Raw genomic sequence first — 27,780 nt, 5'->3', positions numbered from 1 at the left:
GCGACATATATGCATTAAAATGTAAGATTTTTGTTTTAATTATATATATATATTAATTTATAATATTATTAATTTATAACTTAAATAAGTAAATAAACCAAAACATGCGGTTATAATTAAATATATGTGTAAAATACAAGAAAATATACTTGTAATATATTTGTATATTTTTTTAAATAATAAGTAAAAGATATCTGTTGATGATTATTATTTAATTGATATTATATTAGTGAATAAATTTATAAGTTGACAAATGTAGGGTAATGTGATGATACATGTCTAATAATATGTATAATACAATTGTAATAAAAGTATTATTTATTAAGTAGATATTTATTATTTTATAAGATTTTTGGTATGAAAAACAAATTAGATAATGGCATTTGTAATAATATGAATATATATATTTGTATTATAATTATGTATTTACTTAAATTTTAAGTTAAAGATATTTATTAATTAAATATTGATATTATAAGATTTTTATTTGTTAAATAAATAAAAAGAAGACAAATGGATGGAAATATTAGTGTACAAATGTACAAAGATACATGTATACAAATGTATTAATTATATTGTTATTAAATAGATATGTTATAATTATTAAATTAACTTAAATATAAATATAAAATAAAGCACTAAAGCATAAATAAATAAATAAATAAAGAAGAATGAAACAGAGAAAGCCATTCGAAAGTGGGAAAGAAAAAGGAAGAAAAGAAGAAAGGGAAAATTCAGCTTTTAAAGCTTGAAGTTTAATTGGTAAGTTTAATCAAGTCCTTTTTTTATAAATTTGATATTTTTGGAATCCTAGAGTGAAATACTCTTGGATTTAAGTTGAAATTTTGAAAGTTAATAGATTTTTGAGTAGGGTTTATGTTGAACAAATGATGGAATTGGGGGTTTATTTGATAGAAATTTTGATTGGAATTGAATAAATGATTGAATTGTAAACTAAGCTATAAGTTTTGAGTTTTACGGATTAAATTGAAATAAATTTGAAATTATGAAAATATGATAAAAATTAAATAGTTATGTCGAAACCATTTTTATCTTTGGAAAAAAAAGGATCGATTTAAAAATGTAAATGGAGTCACCACCAATCTTTTTCGAGGTGAGATTGGGCCACCTTAAAATCAATCGTTTTAATAAAACATTTGGGCCTATTAAAACAATAATTCTTTTGGTCTGCTAAGTTTGAGAAAATGGGCTCGGGAGTTAGTTACGCATGAGGAAGGATTAGTACCCTCGTAACGCCCAAAAATTGGTACCTATTTGATTAGTTGATGTCTTGATGTCGAAATTTGAAAAGATTTTAAAGTACGATCCTTTTGTTTGAGGAAAAAAAATCAGAATTATTCAAATAAAATGTGAAGACCTACTCATTTCGAAGGAGAGAATGCCACACCCAGTAAGTTAGGGTCTAACATTTCAGACCTCCGGAATTAAGTTGGTTTTCGGTTTAAAAAATTCATGTGTGGAGGTTCAAGAGAAGGGTATTCGGTCATCCGGGACTCATGAATAATTAGAAATCAGTAAGTTAAAGCTCAATCTCTCAGAACTCTCAAATACCGAATATTGCCTTGATTTTAGAAATCACTATCCTCAATATAACGCAATGCCACACCCAGTAAGTTAGGATGCAACGTCCCGAATTTCCAAGGATAGGTTTTTTATTCGAACCTCATACAATTAAATTTGAGAAGGGTACTCGGTTATTTAGATTCAACGAGAAAAATCAGAACCCAGTAAGTTAGGGCACAATCCTCCCGAGGATCCTAAATATCGAATATTGCCTTTATTTTGAAAACAATCGAGGATAAATCTTTGAATAACATGAATTTGGGTGGTTGAAACTTAACAAAAAATGATAACATGCAATATGAAAATAGCAGTATAATAATAAACTTGACAGTATATATATTAACCCCTAGAATATAGTAAATATAAGGAAAATCAACAATAACTATAACAATAGTAATAAATATAATAACGTAACAAACATAGCAATAAAGATATTAACGATGCGAAAATGCATAATAGAAGTGAAAATAATATGTCAAATGATGATGTATATATATAGCGATAATAGTAAAGTTAAAATAGCAATGCTAAATTAGTGAAAGTGAAAAATAATAAATAATAATAATTTAGCATAAAAAATATTCGATTAAAAAAACTATGGTATATAAAAATAATAAAATAACATAGTAGGTCTATTAATAATTATATTAGGAAAACTTTAGCGAAAAATATATACATATAAAAATTACAAATAGGAATAGTAAAATAATGGTAATAAATGAAAAAAATAATAAATATGAAAAACTATATTAAAAATAATTAATTTTTAGTAAAATATATACATATAATGAAAAAATAAGTATAATTAAATAAAACTTTAGTAAATATGCATATATAGTAAAATGATAGTGGTGAATGGTAAAATAAAAAAATGGAAAAACTATATTAAAATAATTAATAAAAATGTATAGAAGAAAAATAATAATAACAATGTGATACTTTAAAATAAATAGTACAGAAGACAATAATTATTGGTAAACATAAATAATATAGCCAATGGATATAAAAGATCAAAATAATTAACTTTTAAAAAAAGGATTAATAGTAATTATATAATAGTTTAAAATAAACTGTAAAAAAAAAGATTATTAGGGGAACCAAAACAATATACAAGTAAAATAATAGATATAATGGATAACAGTATAATAAAAATAATAAAATAAATGGTAGGATAAAAAAACTAAAAAATAATAGGATATAATGAAATAAAATAAAAGAATAATATTACAAACAAAAAAATAATTAATTTTGTGCTAAAAGTGTTTAAATAATCAAAATGAGGCTTAATTGAAATTAAAATGGGAGTTATTGGGCCAAGATTGGAATAAAAAAAGGGTTAGGGGGACCGAAATGTGACGTGCGTATTGGGGACCAAAATGGAAAATGTCCCAAGCCTCTTAAACACAGCGTTTCAGCTTGTACCAAATTGAATTGGCGCGCAAATATTCGGGGCCAATTTTAAGAAAAAAAGAAAAGAGCACAAAAGGGCCCAATCAAGTGACCACACAACAAGGGAGGACCTAATGCGCAATAAAACCAAAAAATGAAATGGAGCTATTCCCCTTGCAATTAAAGGCAGAATAAATGATGGTTGTCTGCCATTTAAAACTAAAATTAAAGAAAACCCCTCCCCATTTCTATTTGCTGAAATTGAAAGGAAAACAAAGGGACTTTCACCCCTTTTCTTCTGCTAGGGACATGACCCACGCCCATCATCGCAACCTTCAACCGCTGCCGCTCCACCACTGGATTTGGTGGCCAGTAGCACGCACGGGAGTCCAGGTAAGCCCCTCCTTTCTCTTTTAAAACTTTGTTTGATTATTTTCAAAAGTAAGAAAAAGAAGGGAAAAAAATGTAGATGCACAACAAAGGGCTAAAAACCTTGAAAAAAAACGATAATCACTTTTGATTCTATTGGATGGTATTAAAAGTTTACTCAGAAATCTGGTATATTTTTCTGTATTTCTCTTGATTCCGACCGAAAAAACCTCCCTTTTTCATTGTTTACAATGGCCTTTTATAGCCTAGAAATACAATGAAAATATTCTATTGTTGTCTTTTCTTGTTGTAGGTGTACTTGCGGATATATCGGGAGTATGAGGCGCGAAAAAGAGGGACTGCTGGTGGCGCACGGCTCGAAGGTGCGAGTTGGCTTGCGGCGCATCGACCTGCTGCTGTTTAGGGTTTGCTGGTACCTGAGTCAACTGATTTGCGTGTTGGGTTATTTATGTACTGGGCCTAAGGTTTAGTTTAAGTGGTTAATGGGTTTGTTTTTATATTTTGGGTTCTAAATATTTGGGTCTGGGCCGGGTATGAATTGGGACCAACAAGTTAAATGTGAGTTTGACAAGAAATTGAGTAGCAAAAAGGTATGAATTGAGAAAGAAAAATATATAGGTTTAGTTAGGATTAAATTTGATATTAAAGTAAAAGTTAGATAAAAATTTCAGCAATTAAATTGTGTTGTGTTAATGATTGTGAAATTATTTTAATTGTTTGTAGCTAATATCGAGCCTAAAGCATCGGCCAAAAAGGAAAAGAAAAGATTGTCGAGGATTAAATCAGAAAAGAATTCTAGTTTGTATCACTATAATTCAAACTTTATCGTTATTATGTGTTTAATTTACTAATTATGTGTGGTATGTATTTAAGATAAGTGTTTAGTAAAATGATAAATTCATGATTGGGTACTGAAATTGAGACTGATACTGAACTGAATTATGGAATACTGAATATTGTTTTCAATACTGAATTGAATTGTGAAGTTACTGAATATTGTTATGTGTACTGCATTGAACTATGAAATTACTGAAGTGATGAATTACTGCAATACTATGAAACTGATTGAAATAAGGAATTATATTTGATACTGAACTGAGATGGAAATTGTACTGAAAAGTGAATTAAATACCTTATTAACTAGTCGGATATAGTTGGTATGCCATAGGATATGGAAGAGTACGGGTTTTTGCCAGCTTACTAATCAGGCACTTATGTGCCGACTACTGTTACTGTTACCAATTCGACACTGTGTGTCGAATACTGTTACTTTTACTGTTACAGATTTAGCACTTTGTGTGTTGAATACTGTTTTTGTTACTGCTACCATTATTGATTACTATTTAGGTACTATATACCGTTAAGGCACAATGTACCGTACTAGTGTGTTGGTTAGAATCCGTGTATCTACTGAGTCCGAGTCAAGTTAATAGGGACAAATGAAATAAATTTACTGATAAAACTAAATTTGAATGATATGACATATGTGAAAGGTGAGAATTGAAATAAAGAAATAAGAATAGTATATATATAATCAAATGACAACATAAAAAGATTGAATTGTTCATTAAGTGATGATAATTGTAATGTAAAAGTATGTGTGTGATTTAATGTATTTAATTATAAATTGAATTATAGTGATACCACTGAGTATATGCATACTCAGCATACGGTTGTTTCCGTGCGTAGGTTGTAGAAGTCAAGTACTGAACCAACATCCAAAGCCAGACCAGATTTCAGTAAACTTTTGGTGATGCATATTTTCTTTTGGTGATGCGGCATGTACATAAGATGTGTATAAAGGTTATTATGTTTTGAATATAAATAATTAAAAATGTTAGCATTACAAGTTTAAGAATTATAATGAAAGAAGTTTATCCATTTTAATTTAATTAGTACATTGATAAATTTAAATTGATTTATATTGATTGAGTTTGATTAGAAAATATTTAGAATAGAAACTGAGTATGTGAAATGAGTTGGTTGAATTGGTTATGTTTGAAATGGATACGGTTTTAATTGCAGGGGGTTTTATGTAAAAATAAGCATAAATGCTGTCGAAATTTTAAAAAAAATTCTAGAGTACTTGAATGAGTCCCGTTTCACTTTTAATACATGTTTTAGACTTTGAAAGTTCATTACAGGGACTTAATTATTAAATTATACTATGAATGTTATTTTATTTGTAAATTATTCGTAAATTGTCTGATATGTTCGGTAATGCCTCGTAACCCTGTTTCAGCGACGGTTCGGGGTTAGGAAGTATTACAATTGTTGGTATTAGAGCTAAGGTTTAGTCGATTCTCGGACTAAAATCAAGCTCGTAAATAAGTCTAGAAGTACATGTCACATATAAGTCGAAACTGAGTCGAGTTTTTGGATGCTAATATATTTATTTGATTTTGTTTTATAGATAAAATGTCAGATGAAAAAATGGATGATGTTGAACAGGAAATGTATACTGGAAGTCGAGAATTTGAAGAAACTAAATCTGCTACACCTTGTGTGAATCCGTTAGATAATCAACCTTCTAACGTAGGAAGAGAAAGAGATGACTCACAACTGTTAAGAGCTATAGTCGATGCATTACAGCGTGTAGCAGGAACTGTACCTGCTATTACATCAGTACTTACTGTCAGACGGGCCCTGATTAAAGAGCTACGGAAATATGGTGCCACAGAGTTTTTGGGATTGAGAGGAATTGATCCGTCTACTGCTGAAAATTAGATGGAATCAACAAAAAGAGTTTTGCAACAATTAGGTTGCACCCCCCGAGAGAGTGATATGTGTTGTATCACTGTTACAAGGAGAAACGTATCTCTGGTGGAAATCTATGGTTAGGCATTTGGCGGATGATCAGGTAACCTGGGATTTGTTTCAAAAAGAATTTCAGAAGAAGTATATTGAGGAAATGTACATCGAAAAAAAAGTAAGAGTTTTTAGTGCTGAAACAAGGTAATATATCAGTACTGGATTATGAGCGAGAGTTCTCTAGATTGAGTAGGTATGCTTCAGAATATGTTCCAATCGAGGCTGATAGTTGTAAACAATTTCTCTGAGGATTGCGAGATGAAATCAATATTCAATTGGTAAGTCTCAGAATTACTGAACTTGTTGATCTAGTTAAGCGAGCGAAAATGATAAAACAAGTACTGGGCTTGGATAAAAAGTCAGAAATGGGTAAATTAGTTGGGAAACGTATGAGAACTACCAGTTCTAATCTATTGCTGAAAAGATTCAGAGAATCAAGACGTGGTTAGAGAACAAGCTCTCGGTCTGATAGGGGTGACAAAAGCAGATGAAAACAAATTACTGTCTCCACCGGTAGTGTAAAAGCTCCGCCCCGGGAAAGTGAAAATTCTAAATGCGAATATTGTGGGAAAAGACATTTTGGTGAATGTTGGAAGAAAATCGGAGGATGTTTCTGCTGTGGCTCTACTAAAAACTTTGTTAAAGATTGTTCAAAAACTCAGAATAGTACACCTGCCACATCTCAAAGACCGGTATCGACTGCCAGAGGCAGAGGAATATCCAGAGGAGGTTCTGTTTCGAAGAGAGGAGGAGATGGTAGAGGCAGTGATATAGCTACACAACAATCTAAAGCCAGAGCTCCAGCTAGAGCTTATGTAGTCAGAACCCGGGAAGAAGGCAATGCTCATGATGTGGTGACAGGTATATTTTTACTGTATTCTGAGCCTGTTTATACTTTGATTGATCCTGGATCTTCACACTCATGTTAATTCAAAATTAGTAGAGTAGGGAAAATAAAAAACAGAAATGTCTAAAGTCTCAATAGAAGTATCAAGTCCATTGGGGCAAACAATATTAGTTAATTAGGTATGCCCGAGATGTCCGCTAATGATATATGATAAAAATTTTCTGGTAGATTTATTAATAATGCCTTTTGAGGATTTTGATGTTATACTGGGTATGGACTGGCTAGCTGAACATGGGGTAATTTTGAACTGTTATAAAAAGAAATTTAGTGTTCAGACTGAAGATGGTGATAGTGTTGAGGTAAATGGAATCCGTACCAATGGGTTAGCTTGAATCATATCAGCAATTAAAGTTAATAAGTTGATTCATCAAGGTTGCACAACATATCTGGCATATGTTATTAATTTTGATTCAGTCGGAAGTCAGTGTAGTCAGATTTGAACTGTATGTGAATTTCCTAATGTATTCCTTGAAGAGTTACCTGGATTACCTCCTGATCGGGAAGTTGAATTCGTGAACGAAGTATACTTGGGTACAGATTTAGTGGCAATACCTCCATATCGTATGTCACCTATTGAATTGAAGGAGTTGAAGGTACAACTGCAAGATTTACTAGAACGAGGTTTTATACGACCTAGTACCTCACCGTGGGGAGCTCAGTATTATTTGTTAAAAAGAAAGATGGTTCGATCCAGTTGTGTATTAATTATCGACAATTAAAAAAGGTAACAATCAAGAATAAATATCCGTTACCATGTATTGATGATTTATTTGATCAATTGAAAAGAGCTTTAGTATTTTCAAAGATTGATTTAAGATCGGGCTACTATCAGTTAAAGGTGAAAGAAAGTGATGTACCAAAGATAGTATTTCGTACAAGATATGGTCATTACGAGTTCTTAGTGATGCCATTTGGGTTAACAAATGCCCCAGCTGCTTTTATGGATCTTATGAATCGAATTTTTTAGCTGTACTTGGATCAGTTCGTGGTAGTTTTTATTGATGACATTTTGGTATATTCAAAGTCCGAATCTGAACATGAGCAGCATATCCGAATTGTTTTGCAAACGTTACGAGAGAAACAATTGTATGGGAAATTGAGTAAATGCAAATTTTGGTTATCAGAGGAGGTATTTCTTGGTCACATGGTATCAGCAGATGAAATTAGAGTTGATCCAAAGAAGATTGAAGCAATCGTCCGGTGGAAAACTCCCAAAAATGTGTCAGAGGTACGTAGTTTTCTTGGATTAGCTAGGTATTATCGAAGGTTTGTGAATGAATTTTCAAAAATAGCTTTACTGATGACAAATTTATTCCAAAGAATGTTCCGTTTAGCTGGAATGATCAATGTTAAGAAAGCTTTATGAAATTGAAGCTTTATAAACTTCTTTCATTATAATTCTTAGACATTGATCATAAAGCTTCAATTTCATAAAGCTTTATCATTTACCTTAACACTATCACCATCTTCAGTCTGAACACTGAATTTCTTTTTATAACAGTCCAAAATTAGCCCATGTTTAACTAATCAGTCCATATTCAGTATAACATCAAAATCCCCAAAAGGCATTATTAATAAATCCACTGGAAAAGTTTTATCATATATCATTAGCGGGCATCTCGGGCATACCTAATTAACTAATATTATTTGTCCCAATAGACTTGATATTTCTATTGAGACTTTAGACATTTCTATTTTTAATTTCCCCAGCTCTACTAATTTTGAATTAATATACGAGTGTAAAGATCCAGGATCAATCAAAGTATAAACAGGCTCAAAATATAGTAAAAATATACCTGTCACCACATCGTGAGCATTGTCTTCTTCCCGAGTTCTGACTACATAAGCTTTAGCTAGAGCTCTGGCTTTAGATTGCTATGTAGCTATATCATTGCCTCTACTAGCTCCTCCTCTCCTTGAAACAGAACCTCCTCTAGACATTCCTTTACCTCTGGCAGTCGACACTAATATCTGAGATGTGGCAGGTGTACTATTCTGAGTTTCCGAACAATCTTTAACAAAGTGTTCAGTAGAGCCACAATGGAAACATCCTCCAATTTTCTTCCAGCATTTACCAAAATGTCTTTTCCCACAATAATTACATTTAGAATTTTCACTTTCTCGGGGTGGAGCTTTTACACTACCGGTGGAGATAGTAATTTGTTTTCCTCTGCTTTTGTCACCCCTATCAGAACAAAAGCTTGATCTCCAACCACTTCTTAATTCTCTGAATGTCTTCGGTAATGGATTAGAACTAATAGTTCCCATACGTTTCCCAGCTAATTTACCCATTTCTGACTTTTTATCCAGGCCCAGTACTTGTTCTATCATTTTCGCTCGCTCAACCAGATCAACAAGTTCAGTAATTCTGAGACTTACCAATTGAATCTTGATTTCATTTCGCAGTCCCTGTAAAAATCATTTACAACTATCAGCCTCGGTTGGAACATATTCTGAAGCATACCTGCTCAGTCTAGAGAACTCTCGTTCATAATCCTGTACTGACATATTACCCTGTTTCAGTACTAAAAACTCTTACTTTTTTTCTTCGATGTACATTTCCCCAATACTTCTTCTGAAATTCTTTTTGAAATAAGTCCTAGGTTACTTGATCATCCGGAAAATGCCTAACCACAGATTCCCACCAGAGATACATTTCTCCTTGTAACAGTGATACAACACATATTAGACTCTCTCGGGGGTGCAATCTAATTGTTGCTAAACTCTTTTTGTTGATTCCGTCCAATTTTCAGTAGCGGACGGATCAATTCCTTTTAGTCCTAAAAACTTCATGGCACCATATTTTCGTAGCTCTTTAATCGGGGCCCTTCTAATAGTAGGTATTGATGTAATAACAGGTACAGTTCCCGTTACACGCTGTAATGCATCGGCTATAGCTCTTAACAGTTATGAGTCATCTCTTTCTCTTCCTACGTTAGGAGGTTGATTATCTAACGGATTCACACTAGGTGTAACGGATTCAGTTTCTTCAAATTCTCGACTTCTAGTATACATTTCATCATCCATTCTTTCATCTGACATTTTATCTATAAAACAAAATCAAATAAATATATTAGCATCCAAAAACTCGACTCAGTTTCGACTTAAATGTGGCATCTACTTCTAGACTCATTTACGAGCTTGATTTAGTCTGAGAATCGGCTAAACCTTAGCTCTGATACCAATAATTGTAACACTTTTTAACCCCGAACTATCGCTGAAATAGGGTTACGAGGCATTACCGGACATATCAGACAACTTACGAATAATTCACAAATAAAATAACATTCATAGTATAATTTAATAACTAAGTCCCTATAATTAACTTTCGAAGTCTAAAACATGTATTAAAAGTGAAACGGGACTCATTCAAGTACTCCAGAATTTTTTTTTAAAAATTTCGACAGCATTTATGCTTATTTTTACATAAAACCCCCTGCAATTAAAATCGTATCCATTTCAAACATAATCAATTCAACCAACTCATTTCACATACTCATTTTCTATTCTAAATACTTTCTAATCAAACTCAATCAATATAATATCAATTTAAATTTATTAATGTACTAATTAAATTGAAATGGATAAACTTCTTTCATTATAATTCTTAGACTTGTAATGCTAACATTTTTAATCATTTATATTCAAAACATAATAACATTTATACACATCTTATGTACATGCCACATCATCAAAAGAAAATATGCATCACCAAAAGTTTACTGAAATCGGGTCTGGCTTTGGATGTTGGTTCAATACTTGACTTCTACAACCTACGCACAGATACAACTGTATGCTGAGTATGCATATACTCAGTGGTATCACTATAATTCAATTTATAATTAAATACATTAAATCACACACATACTTTTACATTACAATTATCATCACTTAATGAACAATTCAATCTTTTTATGTTGTCATTTGATTATATATATACTATTCTTATTTCTTTATTTCAATTCTCACCTTTCACATATGTCATATTATTCAAATTTAGTTTTATCAGTAAATTTATTTCATTTGTCCCTATTAACTTGACTCATACTTAGTGGATACACGGATTCCAACCAACACACTAGTACGGTACATTGTGCCTTAACGGTACATAGTACCTAAATAGTAATCAGTAACGGAAGCAGTAACAGTAACATTATTCAACACACAAAGTCCTAAATCTGTAATAGTAACGGTAGCAGTATTCGACACACAAAGTGTCGAATTGGTAACAGTAACAGTAGTCGGCACATAAGTGCCTGATCAGTAAGTCGGCAAAAACCCGTACTCTTCCACATCCTATGGCATGCCAACTATATCCGACTAGCCTGACTAGTTAATAAGGTATTTAATTCACTTTTCAGTACAATTTCCATCTCAGTTCAGTATCAAATATAATTCCTTATTTCAATCAGTTTCACAGTACTGCAGTAATTCATCACTTCAGTACTTTCATAGTTCAATGCAGTTCACATGACAATATTCAGTAACTTTACAATTCAATTCAGTATTCAAAACAATATTCAGTATTCCATAATTCAGTTCAGTATCAATCTCAATTTCAGTACCCAATCATAAATTTATCATTTTACTAAACACTTACCTTAAATACTTACCACACATAATTAGTAAATTAAACACATAATAATGATAAAGTTTGAATTATAGTGATACAAACTAGAATTTCCTTCTGATTTAATCCTCGACGATCTTTTCTTTTCCTTTTTGGGCCGATGCTTTAGGCTCGATATTAGCTACAAAAAATTAAAATAATTTCACAATCATTAACACAACACAATTTAATTGCTGAAATTTTTATCTAACTTTTACTTTAATTTCAAATTTAATCCTAACTAAACCTATATATTTTTCTTTCTCAATTCATACCTTTTTGCTACTCAATTTCTTGTCAAACTCACATTTAACTATTTATTTTTTATCATATTTTCATAATTTCGAATTTATTTCAATTTAATCCGTAAAACTTATAGCTTAGTTTACAATTCAATCCTTTATTCAATTCCAATCAAAATTTCTATCAAATAAACCCCCAATTCCATCATTTGTTCAACATAAACCCTACTCAAAAATCTATTAACTTTCAAAATTTCAACTTAAATCCAAGAGTATTTCACTCTAGGATTCCAAAAATATCAAATTTATAAAAAAAAAAACTTGATTAAACTTACCAATTAAACTTCAAGCTTTAAAACCTCAAAATTCCCTTTCTTCTTTCCTTCCATTTTCTTTCCCACTTTCGAATGGCTTTCTCTGTTTCTTTCTTCTTTATTTATTTATTTATTTATGCTTTAGTGCTTTATTTTATATTTATATTTAAGTTAATTTAATAATTATAAAATATCTATTTAATAACAATATAATTAAGACATTTGTATATATGTATCTTTGTACATTTGTACACTAATATTTCTATTCATTTGTCTTCCTTCTATTTATTTAACAAATAAAAATCTTATAATATCAATATTTAATTAATAAATATCTTTTAACTTAAAATTTAAGTAAATACATAATTATAATACAAATATATATATTCATATTATTACAAATGTCATTATCTAATTTGTTTTTCATACCAAAAATCTTATAATTTTAATTATTTATCTAATAAATATCTTTAACTTATTAATAATAAATAATAAATATCTACTTAATAAATAATACTTTTATTACAATTGTATTATACATATTATTAGACATGTATCATCTCATTATCCTACATTTGTCAACTTATTAATTTATTCACTAATATAATATCAATTAAATAATAATCATCAATAGATATCTTTTACTTATTATTTAAAAAAATATACAAATATATTACAAGTGTATTTTCTTATAGTTTACACATATATTTAATTATAACCATACAATTGGCATGTTTTGGTTTATTTACTTATTTAAGTTATAAATTAATAATACTATAAATTAATATATATAATTAAAACAAAAATCTTACATTTTAATGCATATATGCCGCCTCATTTCATATAAATGGCTTAAGTATCATTTTAGCCCTTTTTACTTTCTTTTAATCTATAATTAAACTTTCATTCTTTATTCAATTTAATCCTTTTTTCTAATTACTTTGAAATTCACTAAATAAAAATCTAATTAAACACAAAATCTAATTAAACACACTATTAAACTCATAATTACTCCTAATGATTATTTACTAACTCGGTTTACTAAGACAGAGGCCCGATAATGTACTTTTCCGATGTCCATAGATTTTGGATCGTTATATATTGTTACTGAAAATGTTGTAAAACCGTTAAATATGAGATGTCATCTAATCGTTAATGGGATTTGATCTTCAAGATTAATTATTTTTAGGTACATATTACTTCAATTTTTGGAGTGCAACAAAACTTATTGATTGTCATGTATATTTGTAAAATGAACTAAAAAAATAAGCATATTTGTAAATGAAACACTGTCTTCTAAGATTGAAAACAAAATCATGGGAAGTTATGATTTCACATCAAAATAAATTGTTTGATACACTTGGGAATACATGATTTGCCCATCTAGTTGAATCCAAAGATGTATAAACCTTTCTATACATTTACTATATTTAAAAGGTTAAAAAAATGGTAATGTATAACATTAACAATGGTCTATAGCAGGTAAATATAGAATAGTAAGTTTGTTGTATTTGATGAAGCAATGAATTTGAATGGATTATACTTATATCTAATAAACAAACAAACCCCCACACCATCCATCCATCCATCCTATAATATAAGCTCTTTAAAAATTAGCTGAAAAAAAAAATACCTTTTGGGTTAGTTCCTTTTGGATCAACACAACTCAAGATCCTTTGTGTTTCATCTTCTCAACCATGTGACGTTTCTTTTCGCCGAGTTTTTCCCCCATTTTCTTCCTAAAATCACGCAATTTTGCCCTCCTCCCCAGCTTCGGCCCCCAATCATTGTCATCAATGTCCTCGGTCGGCGTTTCTAACTCTTTCAAAGACCTGCTATAGAATGCGGGGTATGAAGTCTCCGCTCCATTCTGTTGCCCTGATTCATGTAGTTCATCAGATGGATAAGGAACTCCTAGATCTTGCAATGACCTCCAACTTCCACAAGGAGAAAGCGTGGGGCACGAACTTGATGATAGTCTACCTGAAGATTCCATTGATCCTCCCTGAAGCAAATCCTTGCTTTCTAGATCATAATGTGAGTCTCTCTCTCTCCCACTATTTTCATTTGCTCTCGATTCAGTAACATGAGGACCTGGAGCTTCACGCGGTGTTTTAATATCAGAAGATGATGACGAGTCATGATTGAGCCATATATATGGGGCAACATTTCTAGGGATCCAATCATCTTTTTCTGCCATCATCCATGGAATGTATGCACTTTCACAGTTTGGAAGCACCATAGTTTCCCGTATAGCAGCCTACACAGATGATGGAGGCATAAGCCAAAACTCACTAGTCAACTTTCATTGGATTAGTGCTGAATCCAGCAAATATAACTTATGCTTGTGGCTAACAGATATTATGTTCACTATAGCTTGAAAAAGTCGTGACTGGCTTTGTAAGATGATGCATGCAAGTCATCAAAATAATCTATACAAATAATTGAAAGGGCAAGTTTGCCCCCAAAATATGCATAACAATAACTATACCATCTTCAATCTCAATATCCAAAATAATATATGAAAATATTTCATGTTTAAAAAAATGGACTAGCAGTTCCAAAAAGATATGATATTATGGTAAAAGTACCATAAAGGCCCCAATATTAGAAGTCAGATTGCATTTTACCCTCATTTACTTAAAAAATGGGCAAATTAGTCTCTATACATCATATCAAAGAGCAAACTAGTTCTTTCTATTAAAAGTTTTATCCATTTCTATTATTAAAAACTGACGCTAACAAAATAACCATATAGTTACAATTGTCGTGCCATGTGTACCTCATTCTGACATACAATGACCAATTCTTAATAGTAGAAATTAATGAAACTTTTAATAGAGTGGCCAGTTTACTTTTTGATAAAATGTACAGAATAACTAAACAATTACACATGACGTGCCATGTGTACCTCATTCTGACGTTCAAGGACCAATTCTTAATAGTAGAAATGAATGAGATTTTTAATAAAATTACCAAGTTGCTTTTTGATAAAATGTATAAAATAACCAAACAGTTGCACATGGCATGCCAAGTGTACCTCATTCTGACATGGATTTTTAATAGAATGAACAATTTGTTTTTTTGATATAATATACAGAGACTAATTTGCCCATTTTTTGAGTAGATAAGACAAAATGCAATTTGAATTTGACTCTTAGTACAAGGACATTCATGTACTTTTAGCAAAATAAGATATGTAGTAAACACTAAAAAATGGCATTGTGGTAAAACAAAGTACTCCAAGAACTTCCTATTTGCTTAACTAACTGCATATCTTCTAAAAAGATAAATAGTTGGATAAATTTCAGCAATGAAGTAACAAAAGTTTTCTCTTAAAACACTAGGGAACATAAGGTGTATTAGTCAAACAGTCTGATCATAAGCCTTTTTCTTTTCTCTGCATGGGAGGGGTGGAAAACAAATCTATTTATATTAATGTCTACTGCTTAAATGAGATCAACATAATGGAAAAAAGAAACTATAAAAGTAAATAAAATTACAGTAATAAATAGAAAATTTTAAAAAGAAAAAATACACGTGTAAACTTTATTAAGCAAACTAAAGGAATAAAAATGAGATAATAAGATATATGTTTGTCTTAAAGCAATATGTCACTATGTAAATATTAAGTTCATACCTTAAATCGGTTGATCAAGAATAAAGCAATGTGTCCATTAGTAATCTTGTGATCCCCGATAGAAGACTCCAGGACAAACTCTATATCAGGCACTGATGTGAAGCCAAACCATAACTGATCAGAAGGAGGTGGCCTTATATATAAACGCAGTGTTCCTCGAAGGGATGCAACCCGTACTGACAAAGTCAAAGGCACCTCCAATATGAAATATCTATTAGTTTAGGCACCAAAACACACGCACACATACACACATATTTCTTTACAGTAACAAATACTATTGACTAATGTTAGTAGCGACATACTAAAAAGCATGCTCAATTCATTATAACATAATGAAACATCCATATAGCAGTAGTTTATTGCTTACGTTAACCTGTGATAGAGTTCATATACGAAAACCAGCTAAGTTTTGTTAAGAACATAATGGCATGACAAATCACCATGTTAATAATATCTGAACTATCCACTTGAGATCAAGGGGCTGAATCACAGGTCTCAACAACAAGAAGTTAATCATATTTTTACTTCAGCAAATATTTTGCCTACTTTCTAACATACATGATCTGAGGTTTAAAGACAAAAATTAAAAAAATCCCACCAAAATTCAAGAATCATTGTCCTATTGTAAGGAGTATTTGGTTAAAAATCCTATCATTTGATGGTTTACTCATCTTCTTTCTTGTATATTTTATGATTTTCTGCTGGCTAATAGCCCCACTAGTCAGATTCAGAATCTTAATTTTCAAGCATTGCAAGAAATCAGCCTTCATTGCCATTGATCAGAAACCCCAGAAGTGCAAACTTCCACACAAAAGTGCTATTGCCCTTAAATTACCATTCACAACCACCTAATTGCCCCATGGCTGCTTCAAATTTGCTCATACTTTTTAAACCATTCCATTCATAAACGCCTGTTTCCTACAAAATCAGGTAGAACTAATCGCTCTCATGACTCCTAAAATCTAATCCAATAGCAAATATACTAACTGCGGCCAGAAATAATTTCAGCCAGCCTGCCCTCCAAATACAAGAACCTGTATGATCTATCTAACATTATAATAGTCATTACTTATGTTTCTCGATCAAACTGAACTAAAAAAACCTGTCACATGTTTACTTTCTATTGGTAAAAGATTTTAAACTTTGACCCATTTTTATTTCATATTTGAAGATGAAAAAGAAAATATGAAGAATATTTCTATAAATTCTGAATGATCTAGTTTCACACACATATTTTTATAAGTTTTGATTAATTAAAATATTTAATATGATATATGTTAAAGTTAAAAAAAATATATGATACAAGCAAAGCCAGCATGTGACCATTACAAGAAGTTATTTTAGACCTTTCCACCACATTATGTATGGATACAATCAATCAAATTAGTAAATGTCAATTTTTCTCTGAGACAACCATTTTAAAAGTAGTACCATCAAATAAAAGATGAACTCCATCTTCAAATGAGGAACTTTAAGGGTTCACCCAAGCCCTTAAAGGTTATTTTATCTTTTATTTGCTTGTTAGTTTGTTTTTTCTGCAGCCAGAATAACACTACTATGCAATATAAGTTGCATGAACACTCAGCAATAACAAAATATCTGTGTATACTATTTTGCCAAGCATCAACAGACGTAGCAAAACCTTGACAAAACATCTAAAACACCAGAGGAACACCAAAACGTGAACAATCCTCAAGATTCAAAGTCAAAGGGAATGGGTGGCTAGCTGCATTCTTGAGTTAGCGCCAGTTCTGAACCCAAAAAGGTTTTTTATTTTTTTTCAAATGATTGTGTGAGAGAAAAATAATTGCGATTTGGAGGCTTTTCTTCAACTATAAGTATGACATGGGGAAAAAAAACTGACATCCGTTACTTGATTGATTAGACCTATTTGTGATGTGGACAGAGGGATTATTTTGATTCCCTTTCAACATTGATAAAGCAGCAAGTCCATCTTCTCCAACATCAACTCCTTCAACTCCATATTCTTTAGCAGCTGCTGCATCTTCTTCCATTCCAACTATCACATAAACTTCCACCTAACATTTCACCTCTAATTTGATTCTCAACTGAGTGGAACATCGGTCGAGACCAAATATTATATTGTTGTATACTATTCTCCCTCTTTCATTTGTTCCTCTTTAAATTTTTGCGACTTCACTGTTTATCCATATTGTGTCTGGAGTAACATTCATTTTAAATTTCTTAATTTATTGGGAAGTATGAAATACATATCCAGACATTTTAGGGAAAATCCATGTCAAACATAAATATGATATAGCTGTGTCTGAACTTCATAACATGCAACTAAAAGCTTTCTATCAATGCTATTCATGAACGAGCCAGCTTAAGAGATACTTCAGGTAACATCTATTAAAGATATTCAATTTGCAGGCTACCAGACCACTATATCTGTGGGTAAAATATTTTCTTCTGCAATTAAAATGCTACCATCATCAAGGATGTGAGTTGCACCTGAATTACCTCTCTTATCACATCTAACAGAACATAAATGAGTCTCAACATTTTCATTTTTGTGGGATTCCTTTCTCTAAAGAAACATTTGCTAACAAAATAATATTCAAATTTCTTATTTTATGTTCAATAAGATAGTATTCAGATGCAGAAATGATAGATTATCTTATTCTATATTCAACTGAGAACTAGAATAAGGGTTCCCTCTAGATTCTTAAATACCAAGTTTAAAGAACTTTGACTGGCAGATATAAAGTTCCCTTATTCAATTTGCAAGAACTATCTATTTTTCAGTGAAATTCTGCATAGATACTTTCATAACCATTGAATGCCATTTTTATGCATTTGTTTAAGCTGAAACACCTATATGTACAAAGAGATACACACACCTGTGAGACCTGTTTGGCTACATTATTCACGGCAGACTTCCATCGAGACATCAATGTACCCTTAGAGCCTTTTACACTATCTGAAACTCAATGAAAGTAAATCAAAAGATGAAAATAGCACATTTATCCTAGACAAATTAACAGAAGGGAAAAAAAAAGAAAAGTATAGAATCGATTTAGAATTTATAATTAGATGAAATATGTTTAGCTACAGAAAAGGGTGCATTTGAAAGAAAAGCATCACCTTTGAATAATAATAAAAAAAAAAGAGGGAAACAAAGTGAAATGTTGAACTTGTTGAGGTGGAAAAATCAAGTGTGGAAAGAGGTGTAAAAGAAGCCCTAAAATCGTGATGCATACATTCCTCTCCAAACTACTGTAATCATAGATCTACTAAATTAGATGGGTTAGAAGATAAAGGAAACTAACTAATAAAATTTAGTATAATTTTACAAATACATCCCTAAACTTCAATGAAAAACAAGGATATAAAATTGTATTATTTTAAAGTCATCTGATTTCTTTCCTTGGCTGAAATACAAACAAAACAAAGATAATCTCCAGTTTAGGCTAAGAACCACTTCATTTCTATCCCATTATTTCTTTCTTTACGTCTTTTTCCATGTCAGACTGGGGGATAGTGAATAAAGTCAAAGCACCAGCCATAACTGCTCCTTGAGCTATATTTGGAATCAAACAGAACCACAAGATTCAATATAGTTTTAGGCAACTGCAATGGAGCCATAGAAGCAGATTTCAGAAAGACACATGATGGGATGCAAAGTAGAATTGAGGGATTAACTTACATGAGATTTTGCTTGTTACTAGGTTGTATTTATGACCTTAATTCTAATATTCTATACATCTAGGATTGTATTTGTTACTTCACATTAAATTTATGGATTGGTATTTTAGTTTGGTTCTCCTTATTCTACTAGGTTTTTGTTTTAAGTCAAGCTTGTCAATTTTCTATTTGATATTAAAGTATCTTAAGATCTACTAAGAATAAGGGTTCTAGTTCTTTTAGCATTAGGCTGGGTAGGAGACAGTTCAAATAGTTCTCTTTCTTTGCGAAGACAGATTATTTTGAACCTTTTTTCAGCATCATGATACTGTGAGTTGTGCGATACAATCAATGTTAGGTGACTCCTAAGGAACCCAGCATATGATGCTTAGGTTCTTATTCCATTTTATTGTTTGTCTGATACAATCAAAGAACTGTAGATTTGAAGCTTATGAGTCGTTTCTTTTCTTTATCCATTTTTTACTCTTTTTTTTTAGTATTACTAAGTATAATTCAACAATAAACATGCGCCCCGTCCTATCAAATCCTACCAAAGTTGTCCTACATTACTCTCCTCTCACCTTTGAATTGAAGCATGAAATCTTTCCAAGGGAAAATTCCTCAAATCAATCAGTTATGGCTAAATCCCTTTGAATGATTCCTTCATGGTTTACTGAATCTGAAATGACAAAGCCGACCACTAGGCTAGCTACTGTGGGTTACCTTATAAGTAGATATCAAGAAACCAAGAGAATAAGCATCTCATACACATAGTCTTCCTACCTGTTTCTCTCCATAAAACGCCCTATACCAAGAGGGGAATCATTAATGGCATGCTAGAAAGAGAGGACAACTCCAGGAAAGAGATTTGGAGTCAACAAGGCCTTCCAACTAGGAATATTTTCAAGTTGTGATGTTCCAGTAGACGGTTTCAGTTTTGATCTTTGCCAATTTGTGTCCAAGAACTTTAAATATAAATGGGACTCCATTTTTTTGACAATTACTTCATAATTGAACAATTAACAAACCTTATGCAAGTGTCATGCAGATCTTCTGAGCCATGCTGATTGGGAAATGCATAAAAGTTCAGTATCATTATTATACTAACCAATTTTAGGGTCGACCATATCCTCTTTTGGAAGATTCAAATGCTTTCCAAAATGCTCAAATCCTTCAAGAAGGTCCGAAGACATATCCTCAACAGAATTTGATTCTGAAGTTGTATCCACTATGCCTTTCTGAAAATCTTGGTCACGAACTTCAAGTCTTGTTTCAACACGTAACAGAGCTCCACCAGAATATTCCATATCAACCTCAAATGCCGACACCTCATTCATGTCATTGCCAAGAAGCCTCATCGCATGGATATAAGGTGGGAGATTCCCAATGTCTATGTTGGTACAAACGACTTCACCTATGTAATTAGGGGTCCTCATATTGGACAATGTTCTCTGTTAATCATAAAAATAACCACAAGTATCATCAATTTACACTGAAATACTTTCCAAAAGAACTAATTACAGAAAAAAGTAGATGTCAAAATGACCATTGAACATCTAAATCAAAACATCAATGCAGTAAAAGTACACACAAGAGAAATGTAATCTTCATCGATGACCAAAATACTGGCCAAAGCATTTGCCATCCCAGGTAATGTACTAATAAAAGAAGAGGTTGAGTCAAGAAACTCAGAATACATACCTTTAGAAACAAAATAGGTTCTCTTTTTGCCTTTTTTGGCCGAAAAATGAACCAAATAGTTGAAGCAAATTTTTTATTGGTAATAAACAATGTCAATATAACTATACCTAGCAGCAGAAAATATGTTCCATTTTATACTTAAGGAGGGTGGACTGAAATGAGCAGAGTAGACGTACTCAAAAAATGCAACTAATAAACCCAAAAAAAACATGATGAGGCAATATCATGCACAAGAAAGAAAGAAAACGAAAAAAAGAGAAGAAAAGAAAAACATCTAACTTTGGTGACTGTCCGACCTGAATCCGTTGTTGAAGGGAACTTTTCAAGTCTGCACTGCCTTTGATATCAAAAAAGATTCGAGAAATTAACAAGTTCCAGCAAAGTATTCCTTCATCGTAATTAAGCCTGTCTAGTTCAGAATCAGCATCAGAAATAACAGAAGCACAACTTTGACTTGCTGAACGAGGAAAACCTTGTGGCAATGTAAATGGTATATTTTCTTCAGTTGAACTGTTAGACGTCTTGCCTGACACTGAATCTTGAAATTGGTGCTGTTTCTCAAAGGACTTTCTCTCTTCACGGATGGATTGATTACCCGAATTTCCCTTTTTTTCTGAACCAGATTTTGAACTCTTTCTTGACAGTCTTTTCCAAAACAATTTAACTTTTGATATTCCATCAGACTTGCTTCCCTTCTCTATTGGCTCAGCACTGAAACCTAAGGAGGGCTTCATAAATGAGGAATATCCAGCGTTTAGCAATGCCATATAAGCTTGGAAGTCCACATTCAACTTGGTGAACCAGTTCAGCTTTTCATTGTCCTCACATGAAGCAAGACGAAGACCTTTGCACCATGACTCCTTTTCCCAGGCAGTATCTAGATATAGGTAAATGATTTTACTTGCATTGTAAATTACTTTAGTCTTGCTCTCAACTTTTATTGGATATCTCTTGGCCCTGTGAAATCATTAATACAAAGCAAAGAAATGAAGCTAAGTCAAATGTTTTGAAAGCATATAACTAGATCAATGTATTAAGCTATATCAAATTATGTTACATGGACTTCAGTATCAGTATCTGAAATTGGTATGTGTCAGTGTCCGACTTGTCTTTTGTTTAAAATTTTGGACTTGCGGAGCAAAAAATCCAAAATTATATACAGCTACTTGAAATGTCTTATAACAATGTCTCAAATAAAGATATATAATGCAATCCTTATATAAACAAACATGTCTATTTATACATTCCTTCATATGATTTGATTTAAAATATTTTTATATCGTTGTATTCATATTCAAATACAATGGTTTTTTTTTTTTTAAATTCATTATTTTTGCCAGAAGTACTAATTCTTTGATAGCCATAACTTCAACTTGGACCCCAGTATCAGCTGGTACAAATTGTATGTTCCATCAAACAATTTTCCACTTTATCTCTAATTACTACCCAACTTTAGTTCAAACAATCAAGATAACTAATGATGACATTCAAGAGAAGTTAAATATTCAAGACACAAAGATTACAAATGGAAAAGTTGAAAGAGGACAAGAGCATTGATATCTGAATCAAACTTCAGAAACGGTGGACCAAACTCTGTCATCCTCCTCCTCGAATTGGAGGAGTACAAAGGCCATGTCAACTTTTGTGATGGAGATTTGGAAAAATATTCAATATCCAATACTACCTATGGAAAGTAAGAAACGAGTAAAGCAACCATTATCAAAAAGTGTAACAGAAGTATCAAATCAGAACGGTATGGCATGATATGAAGGTAACAAAGCAAGTCTGGCATCTATAATCTTCAAATGAAACTGATGTTATGTAAATTTCAGGGAACGGGAGAAAATTATCACTGATGTTGACATAGAAAGTTTAGTTTTGTCATGAATTCGTTTGAAATAAGAAAAGTGTTGATATAATAAATACATGGACATTGACAATACCATTTCCTTGAGGGTAAACTAGTAGCAGAAACAGCCTGAATGATGCAGCCCTTGAGGGGAATAATTGTGCAAGAAGAATCAGAATTGGCCAAAGTCAGATAACCATCTTGGATTTTAGCATGTCTTCGAGCAGGAGAAACCTCCACCGTCTCCCTTTTTCTCTTCTGCTCCTTCGTTGGAATTTTCCCTGGTTCAAGAACCCAAACAATCCCCTAAGGCAGGATAAAAATGAATTTAAAATCCCAAAAAAAACTCCAAAAAAACAAAATTATAACAACAACAACATCAACAATAATGATTTAAGCAATAAAGGGGATACATACACACCTGCAAGTTGCAAATGGAATCAAAGGAATCTTGGGGATTACGAACTGCTGCATCTGCTGCATGAGTTTCTTTTTTGATCCTTTGTTTAATCTTACGATTCAATAGATTCAACACAAACAACACTACCAACAGTTCAAAACTCAGAATTGCACAAATCCCCGCAACAAACCCAACGAGGAACCAACTCAACATCCTTTCTCGATCCTATTTATCTAATGTTTAATTCCATTTGTGTCTATTTTATTCCTTTTTTTTTTCTTTTTGAGAAAACAAACAAACAAACTATTCCTTAAAACTTTTTTGAGAAAAAAATTAAGAAAAAAAATAGTAAATTCTAAAGGAAATTGTCTTTCTATACTTCATTCTCCTTAAACTATTCCTTCTTCTTTTCCTTGCTCTTCCGGAATTAATGCACCATTGCACTCTATTCAATTTTTTTTAAATAAATTGGAAAAAAGCTTGACCAAGCGTTGTCAGTTATGAACCAGGATTCATTCCATGTATTGTGAAAAAAAAAACACTATATTTATGAGAAAATAAAATAACTGGAAATTCTAATACACGCATGCAGATAATAAAATACCCATAATAAAATTAAAATATAAATGCGGATTGAGCCTTAATTTAGCTGTTATTATTACCGGTCCAGGAAGGCACCAGTACGAACGTGCTGAAATGAGTTTATCTTCTCAGAGTTGAGATAAGTCAATCGATAATTTTAAGCATGGTATCAATTTAAAAATTATCAAATACTTTCACAGCTGAATTAGATTTTTAAAAAAATTAAAATTAAAATATCATATTAAAATAAAATTTTGATTTAATAATAAAATTAATGTTTTATTTATGCTAAATAACACAGTTCAAATTCAATAAATAAATTAGTACTCGATAAACTCGTGACACTAATTTAAAAGCTTAAATAATAGCATAAAATTTTCAAAATCCTTATAACACAAACTATTTTTTAATAAAAAATTTGTATTGTTAGTATTGTTCGTTTTTATTATTTTATATTTATATTTTTTGTATTTTATATAATTCATCAGTTAATTGTCGTTGGAAGGAGTTGTATCTGTTGAAGGCAGTTAGTATAATATTAGATCTGTTGATGGCGGCCCTGAAATTTAAGAAAATTTCGGTAAAAATGTTAAGCCCGAAAAAATAAGTTTAAATAATCTTAAAATTGAGATTAGACAAAAAATTTAAGCTCGTTAAAATATGAGTTGAGCTTGGATTTGAACATTCAAAACTCGAACTTAGTTTAACCCGTTTTCTAAGTTTACAATATATTTTATTATGCTTTTGTATATATTAGGTAATTTATAACACAAAAAAATATTAAATTTATACTAATATGTAATACTATATTGTAAACATTAAAAAGATGGTATGCCTATATAAAATTTTAATAAATGAAAAAATATATAAATTTATTAAATATTAAATTAAAAATAATATAATTTTTTTAATTTTTAAAAAATTAATATAGGTGTACTTAAAATGAGCTATGTTTAACTATTTACAAATATTGACGAGATTAAGGTAATATTTAGATCCATTTTTCAAGTTGGGTTAAGTTTAAGTTAGCTTAAAGTATGTTAATATCATATTTAAGTCTGACTCGAACTTAACCTAACCCATGAGCACTTCTAATTATCATATTGAAGTCCGACCCTAAACATTCCTTTACAAATTGAAATTTATTAATTTAAAGATGATTTTACCTTTTATATAAAAATTTTAAAATATATAACACATAATAAATTTCGATATGATAATTTTTAATTTTTTTTAATAAGATTTCGATACTCATTTTTTAAAACAAAAAAAAATCATTAAATCCTAAAATATAAATATTAAACCCTTAAAAATGAATAATTCATTTTTTCTATTTTGATATTTAATTTTTTTACTTCAAATTGGTACCTAAAATATACCTCCACTCAAAAAAAAATTTTGGCAGTAAATTAAAAAGCACCACATGACATCTTTATATAAAAAAATAAATATTTCTTTTATTAAAAATATATACACATTAAAAACATATAAAAATGAAAATAAATACATAAAATATTTTAAAAATATAAATAAAATCTAGACAAGAAAAATAAATTATAAAAAATATTTATAAAAATAAAATTACAAAAAAATTATGATAATTGAAAAAAAAAGTTGAAATTAATAATATTATTTAAAAATAGTTAAAATTTATTTAAAAAAAATTTAAATAATATAAGAATAATAGAAAATTTTTTAATATTATTTCTAATATTTTGAATATTTCTACAATATTACAATTTTTAATAAAATTTAAATACTTTTTACATTTTTATTAATTTTACAAAATTATTTAAATATTTTATTTTTTAAAAACTTTTTAATATATTAACAAATTTTAAAATACTTAAAATATTTTTAAAATACTATTATTAATTTTAACTAATATTTTAATTATTTTATTTTTTGATTTTTTTATAAATTATATTTATATTTTTAATTTGTATATATTTAATAAAAGAAATTACTATTTAAAGTCTGTAAAAAATTGATTAAAAATATAATAGAAGCACACCAAATTAAGAAATTTGTGTACTTTAGATAATAATTTGAGGAAAAAAAATTTAGTATCAAAATGAATAAATGGATAAACTTTAACCATCAAATCATGAATTAAATATTCAGTAATTTATAGTTCTAATTGTCAAATTGATATTGTTTTAGGTATTTATATTTTAGGGTTTAATATTTTTTTTAAATGTTAATTAAATTTTATAATTTATTATTGATTACTAATCTTTACTGTCTATATTTGAATTAATTTTTATATATAGATACTCAAGATTAATAATTAATAATTAATTAAAAATTATAATTAATTATAATTAAGATTTAAAACAAACAATAAAACTATTAAATTTTAGAATATATTATTAATTCGATAACATTTATTTAATTTATAAAAATTAAAATTTATAATTAATTCAAAAAAATAAAAATGTATTTAAAATATTTATTTAAATATTAAATTAAATTTTAATAAATTTAATCAATTAAAAACCCTTTTTATATATAAGAATTTGAACATGTTAAAAATAAAAGATAGTGATAATGGATTTATTTTATTTTAAAAAATTAAATATATATTATTCTATTTTAGCAATATTAAATGTTAAATTTTTAAAAAATAAAAGTTAAATTAAAAAAACTTCTTCCAATTCTAAAATGTACGAAAAATAAAAAGTATAAAAATTCATTAATATAAACTTTTAAATATTTTTAACAATTTTATTCAACATTTAAAATTATTTAATTTATAAAATTACCATATCTCTTTTCTTTTTCTTTTTTTCATTTTCACCACACAAATAATTTCTTCTTCTCCTCCTTTTAATTTGAACTTATTGATTTGGAATGGGACAAAAATATCAAATTTTAAACTTTTGAAAATCAAAATATTTGTTTTTTTAGTATAAAAATTTTAAGAATTCCGAAAGAGGCGGCCAGCCCCGCAAAAACTCTTGTACCAGTATTCGACATGGTGATGCCAGCTACACATTGCGTACGGGACACGGCGGTCATAGTGACGGAGAAGACGACAGGTAGTGGTAGAGCCTGGAACTTTTGGAACTGGCGAACAGGAACCGCAAGAAGAAAATTAAAAACATATTAAATTTTCAGGCGATTTGGAGCGGCGGAGGAACTTTTTTTTTTGTGTATGAAATCGCAAAATTTGAACATAAATCTAGGGTTTTCCAGCCTTTTTTTATGTAAATATACCTGGATAAATGAAAAGCCGAGATGGAAAGGGAAGATCTGACAACCTTTGTTCAAAAACCATCGCCGTCGACGATGAGCAACATTAGATCGTTGGGTTTGGTTCTAGACTCAGGGTTATGGTGAGATAGAGAGAAATGAGAGAGAAATTTTTTTAAAAAAATACATATTTTAAACACCAAACAGTGCGCATAGCAAAGTAAAGGGAAATTAAGAGAAGTGTTTAAGTTTTTATTTTTAAAATTCGAATATCAAACTTCAAGCAACGATTTGATAATTTATACTATAGATTAGTATCCGTTAATAAGTAAAAAAATATACATTTAAATGAAATTGATTTCATTGATTAGAGATCGAAGAAGAAAATTATTTGAATTTTAATTAATAGATTCATGACGTTTAAAGTTGTTTCATGAAAAAATTAGTCACTTAAATGAAAACTTTTAAATAATTCAATAACCATTTTATAACTTTTTGAAGTTGAGTGCACAAAACTTG

At 30.1% G+C, this 27,780-nt stretch overlaps 1 protein-coding gene and 1 long non-coding RNA gene across 4 annotated transcripts; one reads left to right on the top strand and one right to left on the bottom strand.

The window, feature by feature from the left end:
* Positions 1 to 3,181: 3,181 nt before the first annotated feature.
* LOC107942888 (uncharacterized) lies at positions 3,182 to 11,471 on the top strand. 2 transcript variants are annotated; one of them, XR_005928936.1, is made up of 3 exons: positions 3,192 to 3,366; positions 3,656 to 7,035; positions 7,556 to 11,471. It is a non-coding gene; the product is annotated as an uncharacterized lncRNA (long non-coding RNA). The 2 variants fall into 2 exon arrangements; XR_001695930.2 differs by having other exon boundaries at positions 3,182 to 3,366; positions 3,656 to 11,471.
* A 2,077-nt stretch (positions 11,472 to 13,548) lies between these two features.
* On the bottom strand, positions 13,549 to 27,581 carry LOC121230797 (uncharacterized). Of its 2 annotated transcripts, XM_041116234.1 has the most exons (9): positions 27,286 to 27,581; positions 27,033 to 27,135; positions 23,506 to 24,625; positions 23,179 to 23,390; positions 21,532 to 22,192; positions 20,643 to 20,985; positions 18,751 to 18,830; positions 15,887 to 16,081; positions 13,549 to 14,506 (listed from the first exon to the last, which is right to left on the bottom strand). In XM_041116234.1, the coding sequence occupies exons 3-9, from the start codon at positions 23,695 to 23,697 to the stop codon at positions 13,913 to 13,915; spliced, it is 2,277 nt and encodes a 758-aa protein (XP_040972168.1). In that variant the 5' UTR covers positions 23,698 to 24,625; positions 27,033 to 27,135; positions 27,286 to 27,581; the 3' UTR covers positions 13,549 to 13,912. The 2 variants fall into 2 exon arrangements, with proteins under 2 accessions (XP_040972168.1, XP_040972169.1); XM_041116235.1 differs by lacking the exons at positions 27,033 to 27,135; positions 27,286 to 27,581 and having other exon boundaries at positions 23,506 to 24,875.
* Between the last annotated feature and the right edge of the window lie 199 nt (positions 27,582 to 27,780).

The sequence above is a fragment of the Gossypium hirsutum genome, chromosome A06 (assembly GCF_007990345.1).
Source record: "Gossypium hirsutum isolate 1008001.06 chromosome A06, Gossypium_hirsutum_v2.1, whole genome shotgun sequence".
Classification (NCBI taxonomy): domain Eukaryota; kingdom Viridiplantae; phylum Streptophyta; class Magnoliopsida; order Malvales; family Malvaceae; genus Gossypium; species Gossypium hirsutum.
This window is presented reverse-complemented; position numbering and strand designations above follow the sequence as displayed.